The 24,850-nt window shown below is 42.2% G+C and overlaps 1 protein-coding gene across 2 annotated transcripts in view; it reads right to left on the reverse strand.

Moving 5' to 3' along the window:
* Cstpp1 (centriolar satellite-associated tubulin polyglutamylase complex regulator 1) overlaps positions 1-24,850 on the reverse strand; it is a 157,163-nt gene that overhangs the window by 112,010 nt on the left and 20,303 nt on the right. For both annotated transcript variants that reach the window (XM_051144110.1, XM_051144109.1), the window contains exon 2: positions 19,037-19,139. In XM_051144110.1, the coding sequence (XP_051000067.1) occupies positions 19,037-19,139 (103 nt within the window). The remainder of the gene's footprint in view (positions 1-19,036; positions 19,140-24,850) is intronic.

Genomic DNA, 24,850 nt, shown 5'->3' on the forward strand with positions numbered 1-24,850 from the left:
CTGTTTCTGACTAACTGAAGTTCTTGTTAACTGAAGTATGTCAACCCAGAACATGTTTTTTATGCAAAAGCTTACCATGAGAAAGGCTCGGGGCTACACTGTGATCTTTTGTTTTGTTTCCATACAGGGTCTCTCTGTGTAGCCTTGGCTGTCCTGGACTCACTTTGTAGACCAGACTGGCCTCGAACTCACAGCAATCCACCTGCCTCTGCTTCCTAAGTCCTGGGATTAAAGGCGTACACCACCACACCCAGCTGTAAACTGGGATCTTGAACACCCCGTGTAGTCACCGACCAGCTAATAAAGACTTTCTACTGGCTTAAACCTATGTCTTCTGTGGTGAATTCCCCACAACAAATATAAAAAAGGGAACAGGAAACTAAGTGCTTTCTAATTCATAAGATATAAAAGAGTTCTTTCTAAACATTTTTGTTTGAACCTTAATATTAGACTCAAGGGAACCCAACTTAGCATTAGAACTATCTTTTCCTTCTTATTCCTATATGGGTCAGAGGGAAAGATGACCAAGTCTGCCCTATCTTATCAATATGACCTAAATGGAGGAGCCTCAGAAAAGACAGTGTCATCATGTCATAATTTTAAAGAAACACCTTTCATAGTGAATCTAGTCTTATCTGTCATAGCTTTCTTCTTTCCTTCTTTCCTTTCTTCCTTTATTTCCTTATTTATCTATTTTTAGGTAGAGTCTCTATATACAGTCCAGATTATCATGAAACTCCCTATATAGGCTAGGCTATCCTCAAAATTGGCCTCCATTTCAGCCACTGGGATTAGTGAGCTATACCATACTACTGTACCTAGCTAAACATTACATACTGTTTTTTGTTTTGTTTTATTTTGGTTTGGTTTGTTTTTGAGACAGACTCTCATACTGTAGCCCAGGTTGTGGAACTCACAATGTAGTCCAGGTGGCCCGAGTGTGGCAGTTTATACCTATAATCCAAGCTGTCAGAGGCTGAGACAAGAGGACTACTGTGAATGCAAGGCTATCCTGAGCTAAAGAGAAAGACTCTGTCATACAATATAAACAAACCCAAAATGCACAATTCTTAGAGGAAGCAAAAGGAGAGTATTGAGGGTGGATACATGGGCATTGTTTAAGCTTTTGCATCTAGGAACCAGTGTTCAGTGTCTCCTTCCTGCCATTTTGAAGAAGTTGCAGGAGGAGACACCCATCTTTGAAATCAGGCCTGCACCGCAATGTCACTGTCTTGTGTGGCTGAGCTAAACTGCAGCAGCTCTGCAAGACCAATCACATCCCTCCTGCCTGACCTCGATTATTCTCTTGATGTTAAACACAGCACGGACAGTTAAGATAGCAACACTTCTAAATGTCTCTCCTCTGATGCAAATACTCATGTTCTTGTCTTTGCTCCCTTCACCTTTCTTTCTGCCACAGACCTCTTCTCTGTAATTTCTACTATCTGGCACAGTTCTCAAATTCATAAGAAAAATGCAATGCAACATTTAAAATAAGCCATTGATCTCACAGGTTGGCTTTAGGTGTGTGTGTTTGTTTTTGTGTTTGTTCTACAAAATGAATTTGACAGACTTACAAAAAATATCTATTTGAGGGCCAGGTGATGGTGCACGCCTTTAATCCCAGAACTCAGGAGGCAGAGACAGGAGAATCTCTGTGAGTTCAAGGCCAGCTGGGCCTAGAGTGAGTTCCAGGACAGCCAGGACTAGACAGAGAAACCCTGTCTCAAAAAAGCCTATTTGGGGTAAAACTGTAGCTCATAAATGATTCAAATTCCTAAAATAAGCTTCTACTTCACTTCTGCTACCATTCAAGAGTTAAGTTTTATTATCAATATTTTAATACTATAGTATGAAGCATTGAGGCTTAGGTTTTTACCAGTACTCTAGCAACCATTAACGAGGTAGTATCCCTTCCAGGGAAACTGACTAGATGCCCTTCCCTGAAAACTTAAAACTTTTGATACCTAACTATATATCAGTTCCCAAGACTTTCCTAGGAATCACATGAAGCTTGGGAGAGGAAGAAAGCATCTTAATAGGGAAGGCATTAGCAGCAATCAAACTCCAAACATTATAAGAGCAACAATTCAATCATCCTTCTTTTCTCCAACAAATGAAAGGCATTACTACATACAGTTTATGAGAATTCAGTTTTATACGGTAACTAATAAACTCTTAAAAGAGTCATGAATGAGCCAGGGGTGGTGATGCATGTCTTTAGTCCCAGTATTTTGGAGGCAGAGACAGGTGGATCTCAGTGAGTTCCAGGCCAGCCAAGGGCTACTCAGTAAGAGTCTATCTCAAAAAAACAAAAAAAGGAATCACCTGAATTCCTGGAAGGACTTCACAAAATCCAGATGTAGCTGAAGGATGAAGTTTAGAAAACAGCCAAGAGTCAAGAGATAGTGCCTCCTGAGTTATAATACTTAAGAGTGTCCTCAGACTTACACAAGCACACAAACACATACACAATAAGCACACACCTGCACATGCATGAGCACACAAGCATAGAATGCACACATGCACATACACACAAAAGCACAAACACACAAGCACACACACACATGCACACACAAACACATATGAACACACAAGCACACACATGCATACATGCACACACACACATACCTACCTCTTTACTGCTAAAAAAATGTATATGGCTTGTGGTTCTTTAAAGAGGAGTTATCCTGGGCATGGTGGCACAGGCTTGTAACCTCAGAACTTGGAAGATGGAAGCAAGAGAGTCAGGAGTTCATGGTTGTCCTCAAGGCCAGAATGGGCTACCTAAGACTCTCTCAAAGACCAAATAAAACAAGAAAAAAGAGAAAGAGGTGGGGGTGGGGGTGGAAAGCCAGTCCTGCTCTTGAGGAAATTTCATACCTAATATGATCTCTGAACTCTTAACTCCCAACTCCTCTTCCTTATGTTCAGCAATCAGAATCTAAATGTTGGGGAAGGTGAGACGGCTTATTGAGTAAAGATGCTATCAAGTCTGATAACCTGAGTTCAGTCCCTGGATCCACATGATGAAGAGAAAGAATAGACTCTGGCAGGTGTGTGCTGTGGTATGCACACCCCCTCTCAATAAATAAATGTGATGATAATATTTTTAAGAATTTAAATATTGTCAATGAGATCTTGGATCTGGACTGGGGATGTAGCTCAGCGGTACAGTGCCCAGAAGTTCATCCACAGTGAGTTCAAGACCTCCCTGGGCTTTATGTGATCATGTCAGAAAAAGAGAGGGAGGGAGGGATAGAGGGAGGGAGAGGAGGAGGGAGGGAGAGAAGGAGGGAGGGGGAGAAGGAGGGAGGGAGAGAAGGAGGGGAGGGAGAGAAGGAGGGAGGGAGAGAAGGAGGGAGGGAATGAGGGAGGGAGGGAAGGAGGGAGGGATAGAGGGAGGGAGAGGAGGAGGGAGGGAGGGAATGAGGGAGGGAGGGAAGGAGGGAGGGAGAGGAGGAAGGAGGGGGAGAAGGAGGGAGGGGGAGAGGGAGGGAGGGAAAGATAGACTTGGATCCCCTTTTCCTTCTCTTATATTCTCTGTATATTCTTTCTGAGGTAACGTCATTCTTCTGTGGATGGTTTCTAGCTTTGTACGATTCACCGTTTCTGGGTTGCATTTGTTCAGCAGTCCAAGCACCATAGCCTCCAGGAGCTCAGCCCTCTATTCGAATTGTGTTTGTATCTCTAGCATCTTACACAAGCGTGGGTTCCTTGAGGTCCATGCCAGGCACAGTGACTGGCATACAGTATAGCCTTACCACACAGCTACCAACTTTTAAAAAGTAAAAGAAGACCAGACAGAAAGTTTATTTCTTGGCATTTACAAGATAATGGCTTTTACCCTGGCTTTTCTTCCTTACTGCAATCGTGCACTTCCTATCTGTTGTTTTTCAGCTTGTACTAGCCCTTCATAAATCAAATTATACTCCTTAATAACCCTTTATAATGAATAGTTCCTTTTTCTGCTAATATAATTATATTCCACAAAGATGCAAACTCTAATGGAATTCTCTTCCAGTAAAAATAGACTTGGTAATTCAGACTAACTCTCCTGGCTGAGAAAGAGAAAAAAAATAATTAAAAGCAGATGGCTCTTCTCTTCCACACACTTTTATTAATCTTTACGTTAGTGTCCTTATTAGGGTTACTATTGATAAAACACCATAACCAAAGCAACCTGGGGAGGAAAGGGTTTGTTTGGCTTTGCTTCACCATAACTGTTTACCTTCGAAGGAAGTCAGGACAGGAAACTCAAACTGGGCAGGAACCTGGAGGCAGGAGCTGATGAGAGGCCATGAGGGTGTTGCTTACTGGCTAGCTCCTTATGGTTTACTCAGTCTGCTTTCTTATAGAACCTAAGACCACCAGCCCAGGGGTCCCAAAATACCTGGGCTCTCCTTATCGATCACTAATTTAAAAAGTGCTCTACAGGCTTGCCTACAGCCTGATCTTATGAAGGCATTTTCTCATTCAAGGTTCCCTCCTCTCAGATGACTATAGCTTATGTCAAGTTGACATAAAACTAGCCAGCACAGTTAGTAACAAAATAATGTTTCATACACACATATAAGCATACCTTGCTCATCCATCCCACCTTCCCCCTCAATGCTCCCCCTTGCCTCTGAATAGCCCCCAATTGCTTTCATGTCATGTGTGTGTGTGTGTGTGTGTGTGTGTGTGTGTGTGTGTGTGTGTGTTTTAAATCTAGATTCCAAGATACTGTCTCTCTTCCTCCCTCATTACCCTCTCTTGTTCCCCCATCTGGCCATCTCTTCCCCTGTCATGGTCTCCCTTCTACTTTTAAGAGGCCTATGTTTGCAGTTAATCAGAAGGCCATTTTCAAGTCAATGAAGGATGACAAGGCCAGGTTTTGAAGGAATCAGATCCAGAGAAGTGAGCCAAGCATTTTTGGCCACTTAACCTCATGGACAGGGCTTCTAAAGAAAGACAAAGGTTCATGAATTAAATCCAAGAAATCCACAAACTGGGAAAGGTAGCTATTTCTACACTCTTGCTACCTTCTCACTGAGATGTAGCATTTCCTTTAACTCTGAGTGTCAACACAAATGCCTGTTGTACTTGTGGCTTTGCTAGCAGTAGAAATGTCAGGAATGTTAATATCGTGTTACAACTGTGCTGGGCATCTCACAGCATCAGTTAGGCTCGCTGTCACCTTACAAGGTAGTGCCGTTCTGTTCTTCAATAGTCCCAGGAGCCTCTGCTAGTTGTAGAAGATGCAGCTGATAGACTGTGTTTACTGTTTTCAAATTAAAGTTAAATCTCTGTGTTTTCCGACGACTTTTAATTTTGGAGGGCACAGCACTGGAGCTTGGGATGCACCAGGGCTGGGGAGGGGCTCTAGTAGAGCTGTATTGCTCTTCTGCTCCCCGAGAGCCACTTAGAATGGACTCTCCTGGACAGTTCTGCCTAGCTTCAACTCGTCCCAGTGCCTGATGGGATGGAGGTAACCCAGGATTGCTAGTACCCAGGGGCCTGCCAAAGTAGACGCAGAGCTTCTGAGGAAGATAATAAACATCATCCCAAGCCATTGTCTCTCCAGAGGTTTTCATATCTAATGAGTACCACTCAATAGAGGGGGGACATGTACTATAAGCCCACAACAAATCCAGATATGGATTCTGTAATTCCCATGCTTTACTGGGCTTGAGCAAAAAAAAAAAAAAAAAAAAAAAATAATAATAATAATAATAATAAAGAAATGAGTAGCTGGTGCACGCCTTTAATCCCAGCACTCGGGAGGCAGAGGCAGGCCGATCGCTGTGAGTTTGAGGCCAGCCTGGTCTACAAAGTGAGTCCAGGACAGCCAAGGCTACACAGAGAAACCCTGTCTTGAAAAACCAAAAAGAAAAAAGAAAGAAAGAAAGAAGGAAAGAAATGAGCAACAAAAAATACCAAACAGGAAAAAAATTTTTTTGAGGTTTTAGACTGTTGCTGTCCTCCTGTCTCAGATTCCTGAACAGTAGACCACAATCACGAGCCACCACACCTTAACCTAAGAGGAAATTACTGAACTGCAGAATGCAATAATGGAATTAAGGACTTGGTAGGTGCAGGTAATAGCATTTAGACACAAATGAGGAAAGGATTAATAAACTAGAAAATAAAATAGGCAAAATGAAACCTAAAAGACACAATGAAGGAAAGTGTAGAAAAGTACTTTAAGAGACAGATACTCTGAGGCTCTGAGGAGGCCTAACATTTGTATAATTGGAATCTCCAAAGAAGTAAGAATAAAGAGAAAACAGAAGTAAATTTGAATAGCTCATAATTGAAAATTTACCAAAAATGATTTGGAAAACAAAACAAAACAATTAATCAAGCTATGGCCAGCAAGGTGACTCAGTGGGAGAAGGTGTTTGCTGCCAGGCCTGGTGATCTGAGTTCAACCTGGGGAACACACGTGGTGAAAGGAGGGAATGACTCCCTCAAGTTGTCCTCTGACCTCTCCATGTGCAGTGTGGAACATGTGAACATGTGGGCGTGCACACACACACACACACACACACACACACACACACACACACACACATACACACACACACAAGAAATAAATAAATGTAAAAAATGTAAGACATCAAGCTACATGCTCAAGAAGCACTAACACTGAATAGTTTAAATATATTTTTAAAAAGCAAATCTATTCAGGTGCTGGAGAGATGGCTCAGTGGTTACGAGCATTGGCTGCTCCTGTAGAGGCTCCAGGTTCAGTTCCTAGCAGCCATATGACAGCTCACTGATGTCTGTAACTCCAGCTGCAGGGATCTCTCTCACCAGGCATGCATGTGGTGTGTGTATCTGTGCATGCAGACAAAACACCCATACACATAAAATAAAATAAGTAAATCATTTTAAAAAGCAAACCTATTCAAAGTATATCAAAATATCCAAAACACAGCCAGAGATTTAAAAGAAAACAAACAAACAAACAAACAAAAAAAAAGGTGCAGCCCTCAATAGAAATAGTAGAAATGAGGCAAAAATTAACGGTAAAAACTCTGTAAGCCTATTTTATAGTAGGAAGGTGAAATTCCAGAAGGACCATAGTTAGTAGTCTGCTCTGCAGTGCTGATGGTCCACACAGGGCACTGCCCACACTAGAAAAGTATACCACCCTAGACCTACACCCAAGCAGGAGCACTGCTTCCAGAAGATGTAGCATTGATGGAGCCAAAGAGAGGGGAGCTCAATATTAGTTCTGCTATGTTTAAAAAAAAAATCACTCCAACATTATCATACACACATAAAAAGGATAGGACAAAACAATGTCAGGGGCTGGCAAGGGGGCTTAGTGTTTAAGAGCATTTGCTCCTCTTTTGAAGATGCAGATTCTGTTCCCAGAACCCACTGGGAGGCTCACAAGCATCCCTAACTCCAGTTTTAGGGGTCCCAATGCCTTCTTCTGACATCCTCAGGCACCAGGTATGTATATGTATGCAGGCAAAACACATGTGCACATAAAATAAACCTAAAAACTTGAAAAGCAACAATTTCAGAACTTAATCTCCATGAGGGCCGGATTGTCCTGTGTGGTTCACTGCTATGCCCCTAGTATCCAGAACACTGACTAGGGGACAGGCGCTCAGCAAACACTTGCGACTGAGTGTACATCAACAGTAACTGACCTCAGCTTCTTCAACACTCATTACACCCTAGGCAGAACGCCAAGCCCTTCGCATTCGTTATCTGGTTTAATCTTTCCTTCCAACAATTTGGTAGCAAACATTTTTATGTATGAATCTCACTGTTTTACAGATGAAGCTAAGCAACCTGCCCAAAACACACTGGCAGGCCCTCAAACATAGATCCAATTCTATATTCCTAACCACTAGGCTACTGTGCTTTCATGCCTTTCTTTCCCCTATCTAAATTCTGTTTGTCTTTCACAATGAAGAAAAAGCTCCTTTCTGGTGCCCTCTTTAACTACTCTCATTTAACCAATGGCCACTCTTCCTCCTTGCTTTCAATTCTTGGCTTACTGGTTTACCTAACAATGCTACTGGGAAAGAACCGGTCCTGTGGTGCAGTGGTCTGCTCCTCTGTAAGCTTTACCCTCAGCCAGAGGACAGTTCTTTACAGGCAAATCCCGGCTGATACACAACACACAGGATTCTCTGTCACGATACTTACTGTATCGCAAAGGAATGAAGAAAAGCTTTTAGTCAGAAAAATATACAAGAAAGAGAGTGTTTGGGGATGAGACCTATATGATTTAAAGTTCTAAACATCATTTTGGACTAAGAAAAACACTCTTATAAAAATGTAGTTTTTCCCAGCTCGGCGTGGTGGTGCACGCCTTTAATCCCAGCACTCGGGAGGCAGAGGCAGGCAGATCACGGTGAGTTGGAGGCCAGCCTGGTCTACCAAGTGAGTCTAGGATAGCCAAGGCTACACAGAGAAACTCTGTCTCGAAAAAACAAAACAAAACAAACAAACAAAAAATGTGGTTTTTATATCAAATTTTCCATAGTATCCCCTTTTCCTGATGACAAGGATGTTAGGGCAATCTGGAGATAGCAGTACTTAGTTAAGCCCTCTTGACAGAGCAAGCATATTACATATTAGGTGAACTATGAGCGTGTATACATAAACAATTCTCCACACACACGTAAACTGCAACTTGTGTGGTGTAAACAGATCCCCCTGTGTGGAGCTGCCTGTGTGGAGCTCTCTGGGCTCTGTGGCTTCTGCATACATTCCAACTGCTCTGAGGCTGGAGTTTGACGGCCAGTGGGAGGGGCACTGGCCTCGGTAGAGATGCTTTGCTCCTCATACCCCGAACACATCACAGCTACAGTGTGCAGTAGAAACCACACGAGCTGGAACTCAGGTCTCCCACTACACCCTCACAGCTTTAATATCAAAAGGCAGAGGAAACTGAATATAGACCGTGAAGATAGGTGAAGAACAAGGAGGAAGGTTAGGAAGGAAAGGAGGAAGGGAGAGAGGAAGGAAGGAAGGAAGGAAGAAAGAAAAAAGGAAAAGAGAAAAAAGAAAAGAAAGTAAGATAAGGCCAAAGACATGGCTCAGTGATTAAGAGCACTGGCTGCTCTTCCAGAGGACCCAAGTTCAAATACAAGCATCCACATGGCAGCTCACAACTGTCTGTAACTCCTGCTCCAGGCATCTGACACCCTCACACAAACAACAACAAAGAACATAAATAAATAAATAAATAAATAAAAGTAAGGAGCTGACGAGATGGCTCAGAGGTTAAGAGCACTGGCTGTTCTTCCAGAGGTCCTGAGTTCAATTCCTGATGACCACATGGTGGCTCCCAACCATCTGTAATGAGATCTGATGTCCTTTTCTGACGTGCATGTGTACAGTCAGAACACTGTATATGTAATAAATAAATATATTTTTCAACAAAAAAATCAAAGTAAATCATTTAGAGAGATAGGAACTCTGTTAGGCAACTGTTTGAAGGAACAATCAAGTGGCTAACACTACGTGGCTAATAGTCACATGTTGAACCATCAGCTTTTGGATCTCAAAACTACACAAAATGTAGGACGAGGGGAATATTATACAGCCAGGAGCCAGCAGAGTCTTCAGTCCTGAGGCCACTTCAGTTTTGATGGTGTTCAAAAAGAAAGAAGATGATTATTACTTTCCAGGAAATAACAATGCAGAAGAAACCAACTGGATATGGCTAGATACTTTATATGTTATCTGACTTACGTAACTGTCACAGGGGGCAGCTGTTAACGTTGGTAATAATACAGAGCTGGAAAAATCACCCCAGAGACATTAACCAAAATGGTTACTATCGACAGCACTTAATGAGAAGGCGATGATGCCAGACATGACAACGAGGCACACCTGTAATCCCAGCATGTGGGAGGCAGAGGCAGGAAGACTGTTGAAAGTTCCAGGCTAGCCTGACCTACATAGCAAGTTCCAGGCTAGCCAGGGATACACAATGAGACTCTATCTCAGGAGTTAAAAAAAAAAAGAGAGAGAGAGAAAAGGAGGAATTCAAGGTTGTTTCTGTAACTTCTATAATCATAGGAACTGCTGCCATCATAGCCTTCTCCACTGTCACAGCCCCAGAACTCAGCATTCTTGGAATCTTCTACCCTAAAATAAACTCACAGGCCTTTTCTGAGTAGACAGCATCCACATGGTATGGTCAAAGAGCTGATCCTAGTTCTGGCCTCAGGTAAGAAGTAGGTTGACCCTGACCCTCCTGACAGATCCTGAGAAAAGGTTGTTTAGGGTGGGTCCTTGGCTACAGGACCTGTTGTGGGCTAGGAGCTGAGAAATGGACACACACTCCTGTAAATCCAAGCAGCACAGGGGGCTTCATTTGCCTTTTAAAAAAAAAAAAAAAAGAGTCACCTCTAAGTGGCAACCACCCCCCACCACCCCATCCCGGTTCATAAGGGAGCGACTCAAAGTGCCAGACTGTCATTCCTTCCTGCCCTTGTGCCAGGGCTGCCCACCACCAGAGAGCTTTGGGAGTTCTGGGGAAATTATGGAGACAATTAAAAGCACAAAAACTTTAGAGTGCTTTGTTGATAGGGTCATATTTGTGAACTTCTGATCAGCTGTTTTATGTTGTTAATAGTACAGCAGATTTACTGATTCAGAGTTGTGTGTGCATCTTCTTGAATGCCAGAGGGTATCAGGGAATTGGCAGGGCTGTGATGATCAGGGAGTAGAGGGCTTGGACTGAGCAAAGGTCCTTTGAATTACTTATAGATTGTAATAAATCAAGCTCTTTCTCTAAGGAGAAATATTTCGGTGTGAAGACCTATACCTACGTTTTATACTAGCTATTTGCAAAAGCAGTTCCCATGAAAACAGAACGATTATTAGTGGCCGTAGGAGTACTGCAGCCTTTACTTCCTCTTCCTGGTTTCCTAACAGTTGAGTTCCTTTTACTTTGGGAGGGCTGAGGAGGTAACAGGGTCAGAGGGAAAGTAGGACCAATTACTACTTTTGTAACCTTTGACGCTGACTTCTCAATGAGTTAGGAGACCAATGGGCTGTGAAATCACTCCCTTGGTTAACTGGTCAGTGCGGCTTGCTGGATGGTTTCCTGTAATGGTGACATGAACAGTTTAAAGAAAAAAGATGGGCTCTACACAATGGGCAGTTCCTTGTATCCTCAATGACTCTGGATCTTTCTGTGTCAAATAGATTCTGATGATTCTTAGCTCTCTGCCATGGCTCCCTGGAGTGCATATGTTAAGCAGACCTCTGCTAAATACAGAAAAACAAAAACAAACAAAAACAACAACAACAACAACAAAAACCAGAAATCTCTATGGATTTCATAAGCACCAATTTAACAGAAGTGCCTGGGCCAGTAACAGGGCAGTATTGCTTTAACTAAAAACAAAATCTAATCCTGGCAATTCTGAGTCTCTGTGAATGAAGGGGCTGACAATGAGAACTTCTCTGTTACAGTGTGTCAACTCTAGCTAAGAGCTGACTATGGAAAAAGGCAGGAGGGAGGCTGGCTCAGGGGAGGAGCCTGTAATGGGATTTGTCACTATTACTTCACCACATTTTGACTTAATTTAACAACAATAACTAAAGAAAATATGGGGCAGAACTGGCCTAGAAGTCTATGTCCATCTTTGATACAAAGCCATGAGCTTTGGAAGTCTGTGACGTGTTTCTTGTTGCGCCAGGTCTCTGCTCCTCTGCTACTGTGGGCACAGGACAGACGCTTCCCCTCCATGTGAGGTGGTAAATAACCCTGAAGAATCTGACAGTTTTAGAAATGTCTTGGCCCTGACTGTTCTAGACTGTTTGCAGGCCTTGAAGTACCTGTCTTCATAAAAGAAAAACAATCCGTGTTTATTATGTCATGTGTCTGGTGCTGTGGCCACTAGACCCAGAGAGGGAGTTGGGTCCTGTTAGAATAGAGTTACAGACAGCTGTGAGCTGCTTCGAGGAAGCAAGGAACTGGACCGAGGTCCTCTGCAAGAGCAGTAAGTGCTCTCCAGCCCCTGCATTCTCTATTTTTTAAACAAGGATCGTTTTCATTAGAATTATGTAGTTGGTGATTTATTAATATGTACTACTAGGATTTTTCCTCTGAGTGAATTAATAAGATTCACATTTCTAATCAAGACAATAAAGAAAAATTCGATGCTGAAACTTTATGACAGTAAACCAAAAAAGCATTCAACTTCCCAACTGAATTCTGATTATTACTATGTCTTAGAATGAAATTGTTGTGTCTTTCCTAAAACTTAATCAATAAAGCCCCTTTTCCAGCCGGGTGTGGTTGCGCACGCCTTTAATCTCAGCACTCAGGAGGCAGTGGCAGGCGGATCTCTGTGAGTTCGAGGCCAGCCTGGTCTATAGATTGAGTTCAGGACAGAGAAACCCTGTTTTTGAAAACAAAACAAAACAAAACAAAATGTCACACACATATTTTGCAGGCTATCCCCTTCTCTTTGTCTGCTTTGATTTCCTGCTCTAACTATGTCAGAAAAGATAATTTTGTTTCATTTTATGTGCTCCTGTGTTCTTGGCAATGGCTGTGTCAGGGAACATGCCAACGTGCATGCCCTTGTGGACTTGGCATCTTAACAAGAGCTGCTTTGGAGGCGGGGGCTTCTCTCATGCCTTGCTCTGGTTCAATAAGAAAAGTAACAAAGCAATCAGAAAAATTATTTGTGTTATTTTTCATGTAGTGTAAATATGGAAATGAGGCTTTTTTTTTTTTTTTTTTTTTTTTTTTTTTTGGTTTTTTGAGACAAGGTTTCTCTGTGTAGCCTTGGCTGTCCTAGACTTGCTTTGTAGACCAAGCTGGCCTTGAACTCACAGCGATCCGCCTGCCTCTGCCTCCCGAGTGCTGGGGTTAATGGGATCGCTCTGAATGTGTTCTTAGAGAATCTTCACGGCATCCTATGAATCATATTACCCTGGTTACTTTCTTGCTATTTATCTCATTCTAGTTTCCAGCTGTATAACCTTCAGAATGCTACTGTTATGTGTCTAGATTTCCAAATGTGTGAAATGAGAATAATACAGATACCCTACCTCATAAATGAGTAGAAATTAAGTGACAATGCATGCTGAGGACACAACCTAGCACACAGTGTTCACCAACCACAGCTCTTACCATCATCACTTTGTCTTTTGAAAAACATTGTGTCCATAGGGGTATGCACCTTGTCTTTTCTCCTGATACAGGCCATTGCAAAGACCACAGAAGCCCATAGCAGCTACTCAAAGGCGGTTACTGAGGGTCTGGAGACGTAGCTCAGTTGGTAGAGTGTTTGTCTAGATACAGAGAGTCTTGGGTTCAATACCCAGCACACACACCTGTGATCCCAGCACTTGGGAGGAGGAAGGATGACCACAATTCAAGATCATGTGGAGAGTTGGCTCAGTGGTTACGACTTGTTGCTTTTACAGAGGACCCAAATCAATTCCTAACACCTACATGATGGCTCACAACCATCCATTACTCCAGTCCCAGGAGATCTGACACTCTTCCAGGCATGCATGTAGGCCACAGGCGTACATGCGAGCAAAACACTCATGCACATAAAATAATAAAATAAGTAAATTTTTTTTTTTTTTTTTTTTTTTTTTTTTTAAGTTTAAGGTCACCCTTGGCTACATAGTAAGTTCAAGGCCAGGTTGGGTGACATGAGACCAAGATCCTGGTTTTAAAAAACTTAAATAAAATGAGTATTGAAGTAAATGCTGGCTTATGATTTTATCCTTAAAATAAATCTCTATCTGGGCGGGAGGGATGGCTCGGCAGGGAAGAGCACGTGTTGTTCCTGCAGGGGATCCACATTCTCTTCAAGCACCCACATGGTGGCTCACAACTACATACAATTCTCCTTCTAGGGGATTCAATGTCCTGCTCTGCCTTCTACAAGCCAGGAACACATACAGTACATACATACATACATACATATATGCAAAACACTCATACATATAAAGTAAAAATAATAAATAAATAAACAAATAAAGTTTTAAAAATTAAAGAAAAAAAACTTTTAATAAGCTTCTATCAACGCAGGTAGTTTACGTGCTTCTTTCCCTTGCAACCAAACCAGTCGCCATGTAAAGTGCATCAGAAAAACAAAAAACAAAACAAAACAAAAACAACACAAAAAAAGACAAAAAGGCCTTCAGGCCCAATGACCAAGACCACAGTGTTGCTCTTTTCTATATCAGGATGTGGAGGACAAGCTCCCTGATGCCACAGGGCAGTAACTATCAATTAACTGTGAGGAATGGTCTCCAATCCTGATTGCAATTCTCAAATTCCAGCCTTTTTCTTTTCTTTTCTTTTCTTTTTTTTTTTTTTTTTTTTTCTCTCATCATTATTTTCCAATGTCTTAGGAAGCCAGGATTCTCTTTTACCCTTACCACAGGAACCTGTCACACTCTGCTGTGGTCTCTAAGTCACAGCTACTTTGCCTCATTTTCTTGGATATATCTTTAGAGAGATTGACCCAGTACTGACCCAGTCTATTCTTTTGTTTTGTTTTTGTTTTTGTTTTTTTGAGACAGGGTTACTCTGTGTAGCCTTGGCCATCCTGGACTCACTTTGTAGACCAGGCTGGCCTCGAACTCACAGCGATCCACCTGCCTCAGCCTCCCGAGTGCTGGGATTAAAGGCATGCGCCACCATGCCCGGCTTTGACCCAGTCTATTCTTAAGAAAAGCACCTCAAATATGAATTCCTTTCACCTTCCCGTTTGGGGGGCAACATCCAAAGGCAGACATCACACACAGCACGGAGGCTGGTCCTCTGGAGTGCACTTTCCTGCTTTCAACGTCTCCAGGCTGTCTTGGAGACACTTGGTGTTGGCCAGGCACTGTTTTACAGTTTATTAAGATTTGCTGGGACACATACTGTAAGGATGTAATGTCAGCTGCAGCTCAGACCACAATACACTCAGCGTCCCTTCCTGTTCACAGGCACCACAGTGCACCCTCCTGAGACAGTGTCCTGAGTCCCTAGCTAACAGACTTCCAGGTGCCAAAATCTCTCACCTGGGGAAATGAATTTACATCAAAGGGAGTATTGGTAGCTCTACATCCAACCCTTCCCCTGATTCCTGCATGGGTATCAGAGAACCAGGCTACAGGCTTGTGCTCTGAGACCTCATCTTCAGAAAGGTGCAAGAACCGAGTCTCACTCTGCCATGTGGGCCCTGATCTACTCTCTTCAGAACCCCAGCCACGCTGTCTGTCTCTGGTGCTGGAGTCTTAACTCTCCTCAGAGCCACTGCTATTGTGCTGTCTGTCTGTCTGTCTGTCTGTGGAATATAAATTTTAATAAACTCCATGTCCTCAACAATCTATCTCAATGTCCCTCTTGAACACCTCATTCAAAACCTTTCAGTTATGGACTCATGTGAAAACATGAATGATCAAGAGTGACACTACGGGTGAGAGGACAGACCAGCAGACAGGCCAATGATGAGAAACACCTATCATTCAAGGTATGAAAAGCATGGGCTTGATGAGAAGGGAGTGAACAGTTTCCACGCTGTTTAGAAGGGCATACTGTTATTTAAAGACAGCTCTAATCGACCTCCAGGAAGGTCAATGCCAGAAACTTAAAGTGCAACGAGCTGAGGTCACCAGTTACCAGCCAAGGCTACATGGTGAGCTTGGGTGATGTAGTTCACAGGATGAGCTCGCGAGATGTCCAAACAATAAAAGATTTTTAAAAATCAATGGAAAGGCTTCCTGTAACACCAGGCAGGAAAGTAGACTAGAGGCAAGAGAGAACAGCAGACTTTGTAATGCTGTAGGCCAAGCTTCATTTCTTACCTCTGATAGCTACTAGCTTTTGAATTTGAACCTTTAAGCTGAGGAGCGTCCATCAATAAAATAGGGGTGACAGTCATGTCTCATTCAAAGAATTGAGGTAGAGGAGACACAGTATGAGTTTAAAACTGCCCACTATGTCATCAGTATCAAGCTTTGTTAAACTCATCTTAAAGATGAGGCAATTTAGGGGTTACAGAGATGGGTCAGTGGTTAAGAGCACTGACTGCTCTTCCAATTTCCAGCACCTACATGGCAGCTCACAACTGTCTGTAACTCTAGTTCCAAGGGATATGACACCTTCACACTAATGCACATAAAAATTAATTTAAATTATTTTTTTAAAGATGAGGTAATTTTAACCTAGTGTACAGGAATCTGTTCAGGGTTAGCCTGTAGAGAACAGCTTCCCCATAGAGTAGTGATCTTCTACGAATCACTGAGTCTGTCCCTTAACAAGAGCATCTTCAATAGATAAACCACATCCACAAAGTAAAACCAGCAGCGTCCACCATTGGGGTCTCCGAATAACACCCCTACTACTCTCCATTCTGTCACAGAGCTGTAAGTCTCTCTTTTTTTAATGTCTTCATTGCTTTGATGCTGGTTGACTTTTCACATACCAAAATAACTTACCTTGATCCAGTTGTATCAGTGTCAGGTATATGCTGATCACATACCTTATACAAATGTTAGTTGTCTGAGAACAAGAAATAGCTCTCTTGGCAACTAGGCTTCTATCAGAATTATGAGAAAAATCTTGAGGTATTTTCCCTAACAGTGTATTAGTAGATTAAACTAAAAACAACAACAACAACAACAACAACAACAAACACAAACAAAACTTACCAAGACTCAATAGTACACTGGCTCTCTCGAATTCAGTATCATTACAGAGGCCAGTGAAGTCAGCTTTTGGAATACTAGAAACACTGTATAAAAATTTTAAAGGGGAGAATATAGAGCTTTACCCTCTGAAGTCAGTAACGGGTGAGGATCAGGGAGAAAATAGTGTAAGAGGACCAAGAATGAGAGCAGTAGACAAGCATGCCACAGCTTCAAGTGCAGATAGTTACTGATTCAAGACATGTTCACTGAACTTTTACTAACATCTTTGCACGCTAGTGCACACCACACCGATGCTGGAAAAACCAAGATGAAAAGAAATGATGCTTGCCCACAAGACGCCAGTGCAATAGCGGAAAGACTTGCAAAGGAGCTGGGAGTGGTGAATGAAGGAAGGGCAGAAGAGCATTCCCCAGAACAGCCACATTTCACTTAGCAAAGCGCTGGTACAGACTAAAAGGCCTAGAAATTCAAACCTTGTCAGTTTACCAAAGGCAAACATGGCTACACAATCTCGGGCTTTATTCTCTGCCCACCTTGTTCACTTCAGCCCACACCATGAGAACAAATGAGTCCTCTGACTCTACATTATCCTGTAGGAGACTAGATCTCTTCCCAAGAAACTTGTTCATCCCCCCAAAACTTAAAATTCCAATGTATATCCCAGCACTCAGGAGGCAGAGGCAGGTGGATCTCTGTGAGTTCAAGGTCAGCCTTGTCTACAGACTGAGTCCAGGACAGCCAAGGCTATACAGAGAAGCCCTGTCTTGAAAACCCAAAACAAATAAACCCAACACCAACAACAAAATTCTAATGTATAAAAACATCTAGATTTTAAGGCTGGGAAAGTGGTTCAGTGGTAGAGTGGTTGTTTAACATAAGCAGGGCACCAGGTTCCGCCCACAGTACCATACACATAGAAAGAGAGAAAGAGAGAGAGAGAGAGAGAGAGAGAGAGAGAGAGAGAGAAGGAAAGAAGGAAAGAAGGAAGGAAAAACCAAAGAAAGAAACAATGGAAAGAAAAATGAAAAAAGGAGGAGAAAAAAAGAACTCCACATTCCATCAATTTTATTTCTGAGAATTGTAGCACAGCAAAGAGCTAGAGAGTCAAATGTTCCCTCAATAACGACCCACATTGTTCAGGCCATTACAGCAGCTGTCTGATGTCCAAAGAGCCTCTGGAGAACTGAGAGTAGAAGAGATGCCTTTATATATAAGGAAGATGAACTTCAGTGCACACACTGCCTTAAAAGGAAGCTGTCAGAGGTTAATTCCCCCTTTCTCAGGATGCTCCAAAGATGCAAGAAAAGGGGGTATATTAGTAACAATACCAAAAATATAAAATAATCAATAAAAATAACACCACTTGGGCTGGAGAGATGGCTCAGCAGGAAAGAGTGCTGTCTGCTCTTCCAAAGGTCCTGAGTTCAATTCCCAGCAACCACATGGTGGCTCACAATCATCTATAGCGAGATCTGGTGCCCTCTTCTGGCTTGCTGGCACATATGCAGGCACAACACTGTATTCATAATACATAAATAAATCTTTTTTAAAAACCCACAGCTTTCTGTTTCTTTAGCATAATCTTTCATGAAGGTTAAAGTGTTTTAAAGTAATTAACTTGAAAACCATTTGGTAATATTCTCAAAATAGCAACCATGTTGACTTTCAAACACTCAATGTGTACTTTACAATGAAGTATAATCTTTCAAAATATATAATCATCAAGCAATCAGTACATTATCCTGTCAAAAGAAAGGTGCACAGGCACAGCATCCAAATCAAGTCCACAAGAAAACAATTACCAAATAAAGGAAATCAAAGCAAGTGTTGTGAATAGAGGGGCAAGTTAAAAACCCGAAGAGGGGTGGGGCTCGAGAGCTGGCTCCTGATTAGGAGCACCCGCCGCTACTGCAGAGGACCCTGGGTCAACTCCTAGCACCTGCATGGTGACTCACAACCATCTGTAACTCCAGTGCCAGGAAGTCTGACACCTTCTTCCGGCCTCCACTGGCAATAGGCACGCACATGGTGCACAGATGCGCATGCAGACAAGACACTCATACACATAAAATTGAAAAACAAATTGCTAACCTTCAAAGGGAAAACCAACAAACAAAAGTCACAAGAAACCTAAAGAAACACACCTAATGGATCAAAAAACTGTCCTGACCTACAGTCCTGACCACTCAGGAGACGCCACTGGACAAAGCAGTTGCGCCAAAGGCACATTTTTGTTCCTACACATGTTGGGCAGCCCTCAACTGACCTACCCAGCCAAGAGCCATTGCTGCTACATCATCACCAACGACCTGCTCTACTGTTCATGTGTCTTGTCTGCTTCCAAGTACCTCCCTTTGGGCCTGCCCAATTAGCAAAGCATCCATGTACTCACTATTCAGCGAAGAACCGGGCAATGCCATACTGGCTAATATCCTCCCTGTTCTCCAGCAGCTGGCACACCGCATCCTCCATGTACGTGAGGACATGTTTCTGAGCTGCAAAGAGAAAAAAAGAAAATGGGAGAGATTAAAAAAACAAAAAGGGCCGGGCGGTGGTGGCGCACGCCTTTAATCCCAGCACTTGGGAGGCAAAGGCAAAGGCAGGCGGATCGCTGTGAGTTTGAGGCCAGCCTGGTCTACAAAGCAAGTCCAGGACAGCCAAGGCTACACAGAGAGACCCTGTCTCAAAAAACAAAACAAAACAAAAAAAAAGTTCCCTCAATCGCAGTGAGAGTCCATGTAAGTCAAGGTGTTATTTCTGCCCTGGGGAGTGAACTAGAATAGAGACAAAGCTTGCAGCTATAACTGAGCTATGATCCCAAAGGACGCAAGAGTGAGTGCCGAGCATGGCCTGCTGAGACCTGCCTAGCTGTCAGCACCACTTTCCAGTCTTGGTGTCAGTAACTAAAAGCTTCAGCCCTGTTCTTTCCTTCAGGCTGATTGCTCTACACTTCTATGTGCTCCCATCTGTGCATGGCCAAAAACATAATCCAGGAAATGGATGATCTGATTCTAAAGAAAATTCATATCTCTGATTTTAAAAAGTCCCTTGGAGCCAGGTGGCGGCGGCTCACGCCTTTAATCCCAGCACTTGGGAGGTAGAGGCAGGTGGAACTCTGAGTTCGAGCCAGCCTGGTCTACAGAGTGAGCTCCAGGACAGCCAGGGCTACACAGAGAAATCCTGTCTTGAAAAAACAAAACAAAACAAAAAGTCCCTTGGCAAGGTTAGGGAACATGAACTTCTCAGTGCTGTTACAGGCATATGTCACTAACCTGTAAGACAAGTATCAAAGGGACTGTTAGGGACTGGGAAGAGGGTTAAAGGGGGTGTAAGACACAAAGGACAGAAGAAAGAAGGGTGGATATGATTAATGCATTATGTACCTACATATATGGAAAAGTCACAGTAAAATCCATTAATTTGTACCATAATTAACATATGCTAATATTAATATTAAATTTTAATATTAATATTTATAACATTAATACTAGTGTTAATTAGTATTAATTAATGGTAATATAATATAATAATATTAATATAATATAATGTTGATAGCACTTATTGTTAATAAATAACTGATACTAATGTATATTAATGTCTTAATATTAATATTCAAAATATTAATAATTTATTTTAATAAAAACATGGTCTTAGATGATAGACAGACAGACAGATGATAGATGATAAATGGATTTGTTATTTGTTTGATTTTTTTGAAATAGGATCTGGTCTGAAATCGCTATGTAGACTAGGTTGGCCTTGAAGTCAGAGATCTGCTTGTTTCTGCTTCCTGAATGTTGGGATTAAAGGCATGTGCCTCTGTGCCTAGTGTAAAGTACTTTAAAGTTAGAAGGATCTGGGTTTAAGAGACTGTCATTTGTAGCTTAATTTTGAATATCTACCTGTTTTAGGCTTTATCAAGTGTTCAAAGCTATGCAACTTAATTCTATACTAAAGACAAACAGAAAAAAGGATAAAAAAGAAGATGCTTGTAAGCTAGTCTTGAGAGTAAAGCTGTGTATAATCCGTGCCAAATTCTAGCACTGTTTTCAAAATACTAATCATCATAACCAAATGTATTAAACTGAGAAGAAAAACATATAGTCAGACTAATATTAAAATGCAGCCATGCTCTCACCGCTGTGCCCCCTTTCTTTCTCCTACCCACTTAACCCTCACCTTACCAAACCCTTCCTTCCTCAGGCTCTGTGGGGTTGATGACTTACCTGCACCCGAGGCTAGTACAAGAATTCAGTATTCCCCGCTCCCCACCACCACCCTTTTGATAGTAGAAAGGAAAAGAGCTTCTTAGAATCAAATCCTGTTGCTTCTCCTCCCTAGCTCCAGGGACTACGTCAGTGAGAGTGTTTTCATAGTAGTTAGAATCAAAGTATTTTCATCTTGGCGTGGGGCGGGACTTTTTGTCTGAATAGACTTGAGGGGAGTGGGATCGTGCTAGTCTAACATTTATCTTCCAGTCAGACATTTCGTTTACTATACTACAAATAACACCTACATTTTTGAGTCCCTATCCAACTTATTGAACAGTGTGTCCAAGAATGTACTAATTATTCTAATGCATTGTTTTATTTAATATTAGCAACAATCTTTTAAATTTGTATTCATTTTTATTTTATGGACATTGGTATTTTGTCTTCATGTATTACGTCTATGTGAGGGTGTCAGATCTTGTAGTTAGAGAGGTGTGAGCTGCCATGTGGGTTCTGGGAATTGAACCCAGGTCCTCTGGAAGAATAGTTAGTGCTCTTAACCATTGAGCCATCTCTCTAGCCCCTTAGCAATAATCTTATGACAGGTATTTTTTAGACTTTTACTTTACAGTCAGCATAGCTGACACCTAAAGAATTAAAGCAACTTGCTCAAGATTGCATAGGTAAGAGAAGCTGAGACTCAAATCAAGGTTTGTCTTGCTCAGGCACCCATGCTCTTCACAAAACGCCTCATCACTAACACTTTACCATCAGCCACGGAAGTAAAAGTTATCTTTACCCAGAACATAGGGCATGAGTGTAGCAAAGCCACCTGAGGGACTGGGGTAAAGTGTGGGCATACGTGTGAGCACATGAGTGTCACGTGTGTGAGCACCTTTCTGCCCTGTCCCTGCCTGCATACCAGTCAGCCCCTGTGTGAAGTCAGGACTTGTCTACAGATTTCCATGTCTTACCAAGAACCACTCCACCATAAAGTACTCACCCCACCCCTTTGCAGGTCACAAAGTGGAGCTGGAAAGCTCTGGTGCTTTCTTTAATCTGAGCAGAGGGTGGGAGTTAAAAAAAAAAAAAAAAAAAAAAAAAAAGAACCACGGAGACCGAAGGGAGAGGCTCCTGTGTGTGGGAATTCCGACCAGCCAAGGAGCACATGTGAAGCTCTCCCTAATTGCTCTTGCTGGTTTCCTCACCTGCAGCTCTTATCAGGCTAAAGTTCACTCTGTGGTTAAGTGTACCACCCAGCCCTGGAAAACCCTTACAGTCGATCAAACTTCAATGAGACTTAGTAAGTCCAAGGCTCTTACCTGGCAATAAACGTGAAGAGTGCTCCTTTGTACTGCTTTGTAAATGCAAAGGAATCAGCTTTAATTTATGTGAGTGATTAAAGAATTCAAACAGCGCACCTGCACCCCCTGAGGGGAAAGATACCTGGGCACCTGAGCTACCTTTTTGGAGAAGGAAACACATTTCAGCCTGGCTTTTCCTCTTCTGCTTTGCTGTGACTTCCACAACATGATCAGGATTAAGTCTCCCAACCCGTACCAAAAAGGCTTCCCGGTCCTGAAATCCAAGTTAACGCCTAGCTGCACAGCTCACGTTAAGTAGCTTTGCCTGAGATAGGCATTTATACCTTCGTCATGATAAAATGAAAAACTCAAGTCAAACGCAGATGTAAATGCTGCCTGATCCTTATACTCCCTTGGGAGTGACGGCAGTAAGAGCAGCACTGCCTTGGTTCTGTTGACGTGGACTATGCTGATCACTTTCCCTCTTGATACTGCAGTGGCTCCTGCTATAAAATGTCTGATAACAGACCACTGCGTTAGGAAATACTTGGAATATGCGAAAGGTAATACATGTTCACGATACTGTTGTTGCTACATCCTGACTTTACAGATTAAAGCAGCATACACCAGTCAGACCACCTATATGTGCAAGTTACCTAACTTCCCTGCTCTTTCTGTAAAATTAATTCTGTAAAAAAGTACCTACCGTTAGCATTATAGTGAGGATTCAATAATATAATAATCTCGGTGTAGCACCCGGTACATAGTATTTGATAAACAGTAGCCCCCTGACCACCTATATAAAGTTCTGTTTATCTAGTCAAGAATATTTACAGAATATGCCCAACAATTTAGGGGCTACAGAAGATTTTACATCTATAAACTGGCATGGTAGTGCATGCCTTTAATCCCAGGACTTGAAAAAGGCAAGTGGATCTCTTTGACTCTGAGGCTAGACTGCTGTACACTGTGAGTTCCAGGACAGCCAACAACAAAAAAAGATTTTTATATCTATAATAATTTATATAATCGCATACCCATTTTAGCTATGGCTTTTAAACTTGTGGAGAACATTCACTTATTAGCTGCTAATTACTCAGAAGGCCCTAATTTACATGGGGAAAGTCCAAAATGGTTTCCTTTAACTCTCTTCCCAAACATAAATACCATCAAAGTGCTAGCTGTTTATTTCACAATTAAATGATAAGGGAGCCCATTTGGAAATTCTTGCTTGAGGGGCCTAGAATTTCCACCTACAACATTAGTTACACCATTTTCATTTTTAAATTATCATTTAGAACAGTCTCAACACTTGAGTAAACAAGTCCTACCAGGAATATATGATGAGTTATTTGTGCTATCAATAAATGCAAGGGAATAGCAGTGTGAGGGAAGGCAGAGTGCATACCTATATCTTGTCTTAAACCTGACTTTTCCCTCTCATACCAGAACTTTTTTTGAAGCACCCTTTGCTCTTTGAGCTCTCAAGACTCAAATGCTGACTAGCACAAATAGATGTCTGCTGAGCTAAATTCAAACTGTTCTTTAGGACAGTTTGAGGAAACTAAGTCTGCTTAGCCAGTGGAAACTGCTTATAGATCGCAAGTTCAATAACATTTATAAATTACTGACAGCATACAATATATGACTGTGAGAAGCACTAACAAATCAGTAAATGGATTAACAAGTTACCAGATTTCTAAGTTTATTCTTTACATCTTCCATCTTTCTTGGTGTTATCTTGGTCCTAGGAAACAGTGTGTTCTGCTAAAACATTCCATCATCTGCGAGAACATCTTTGATCTTAGCCCACACTGAACCAATTGCCCTTGACCAAAGGGGATAAGGAAATGAGAAAAACTACTGCATGTTATTCCCATACGGCTCAATGAAGTGGGCAACAATTTCTTGTGCAGCAGAGAGCGGTCGGGGAGCCAGCTGAAGCCTGTTGGCTGCCAGAGCTAGGGCTCACACTTAGATTGGAGTCCAAAGCTCAAGTTCCTCCATTCGACTTCACCACCTCTCAAAGGCAAAGAGGAAGCTGGTTTAGTTCTGTAAGGCCAGCATTCAGGAGGCTGAGTCAAGAGGGCTGTTACTGTACCAACCAGGGCTACACAGCAAGACTGTCTCAATAAAACAAGGGGGCAGAAGGAGAAAAAAACAAGAAAGATCCAAAATCTTCCACATGTCTCTTCTCACATGTATTACTAGCTTTTCACTTAACGTGCCTAAATTAGACGTTAAGTTCTTTGCAGGCCTTTAACTTTTAATAAACATCTCCAGGCTTTTGAATCACACACTCTAATTTTGTTCATAGGTTTAGATGACACACAAAAGCTACAGACTAGCCAAGGAACAGCAATTCTCATCAGTTTAAGAGGAAGACTTTCCTTGTTCTTTTTTCTATTTTTCTTCTCTTTTTGAGACAGGGTTTCATCTCGGGTAGACCTATGAACACTATGTAGAATGACCTTGGACTTGTGACCCTCCTGCCTTGACCTCCGAAGTGCTCAGCCTGAACATATTTAGCTCCACAGGCAGTTCTGTGGCACCCAGGCACCACAGGGAAGGCCAGCCTTCTAACTGAGCTGCTTCTTCGCTCTCAGAAGAGCACTTTTTTTCCCCCTCTGTGTTATCTTGCCTGTCCCAGACTCACTTTTGACCAGGCTGGCCTCACACTCACAGCGATCC

This window comes from Acomys russatus, chromosome 4, assembly GCF_903995435.1.
Source record: "Acomys russatus chromosome 4, mAcoRus1.1, whole genome shotgun sequence".
NCBI lineage: Eukaryota > Metazoa > Chordata > Mammalia > Rodentia > Muridae > Acomys > Acomys russatus.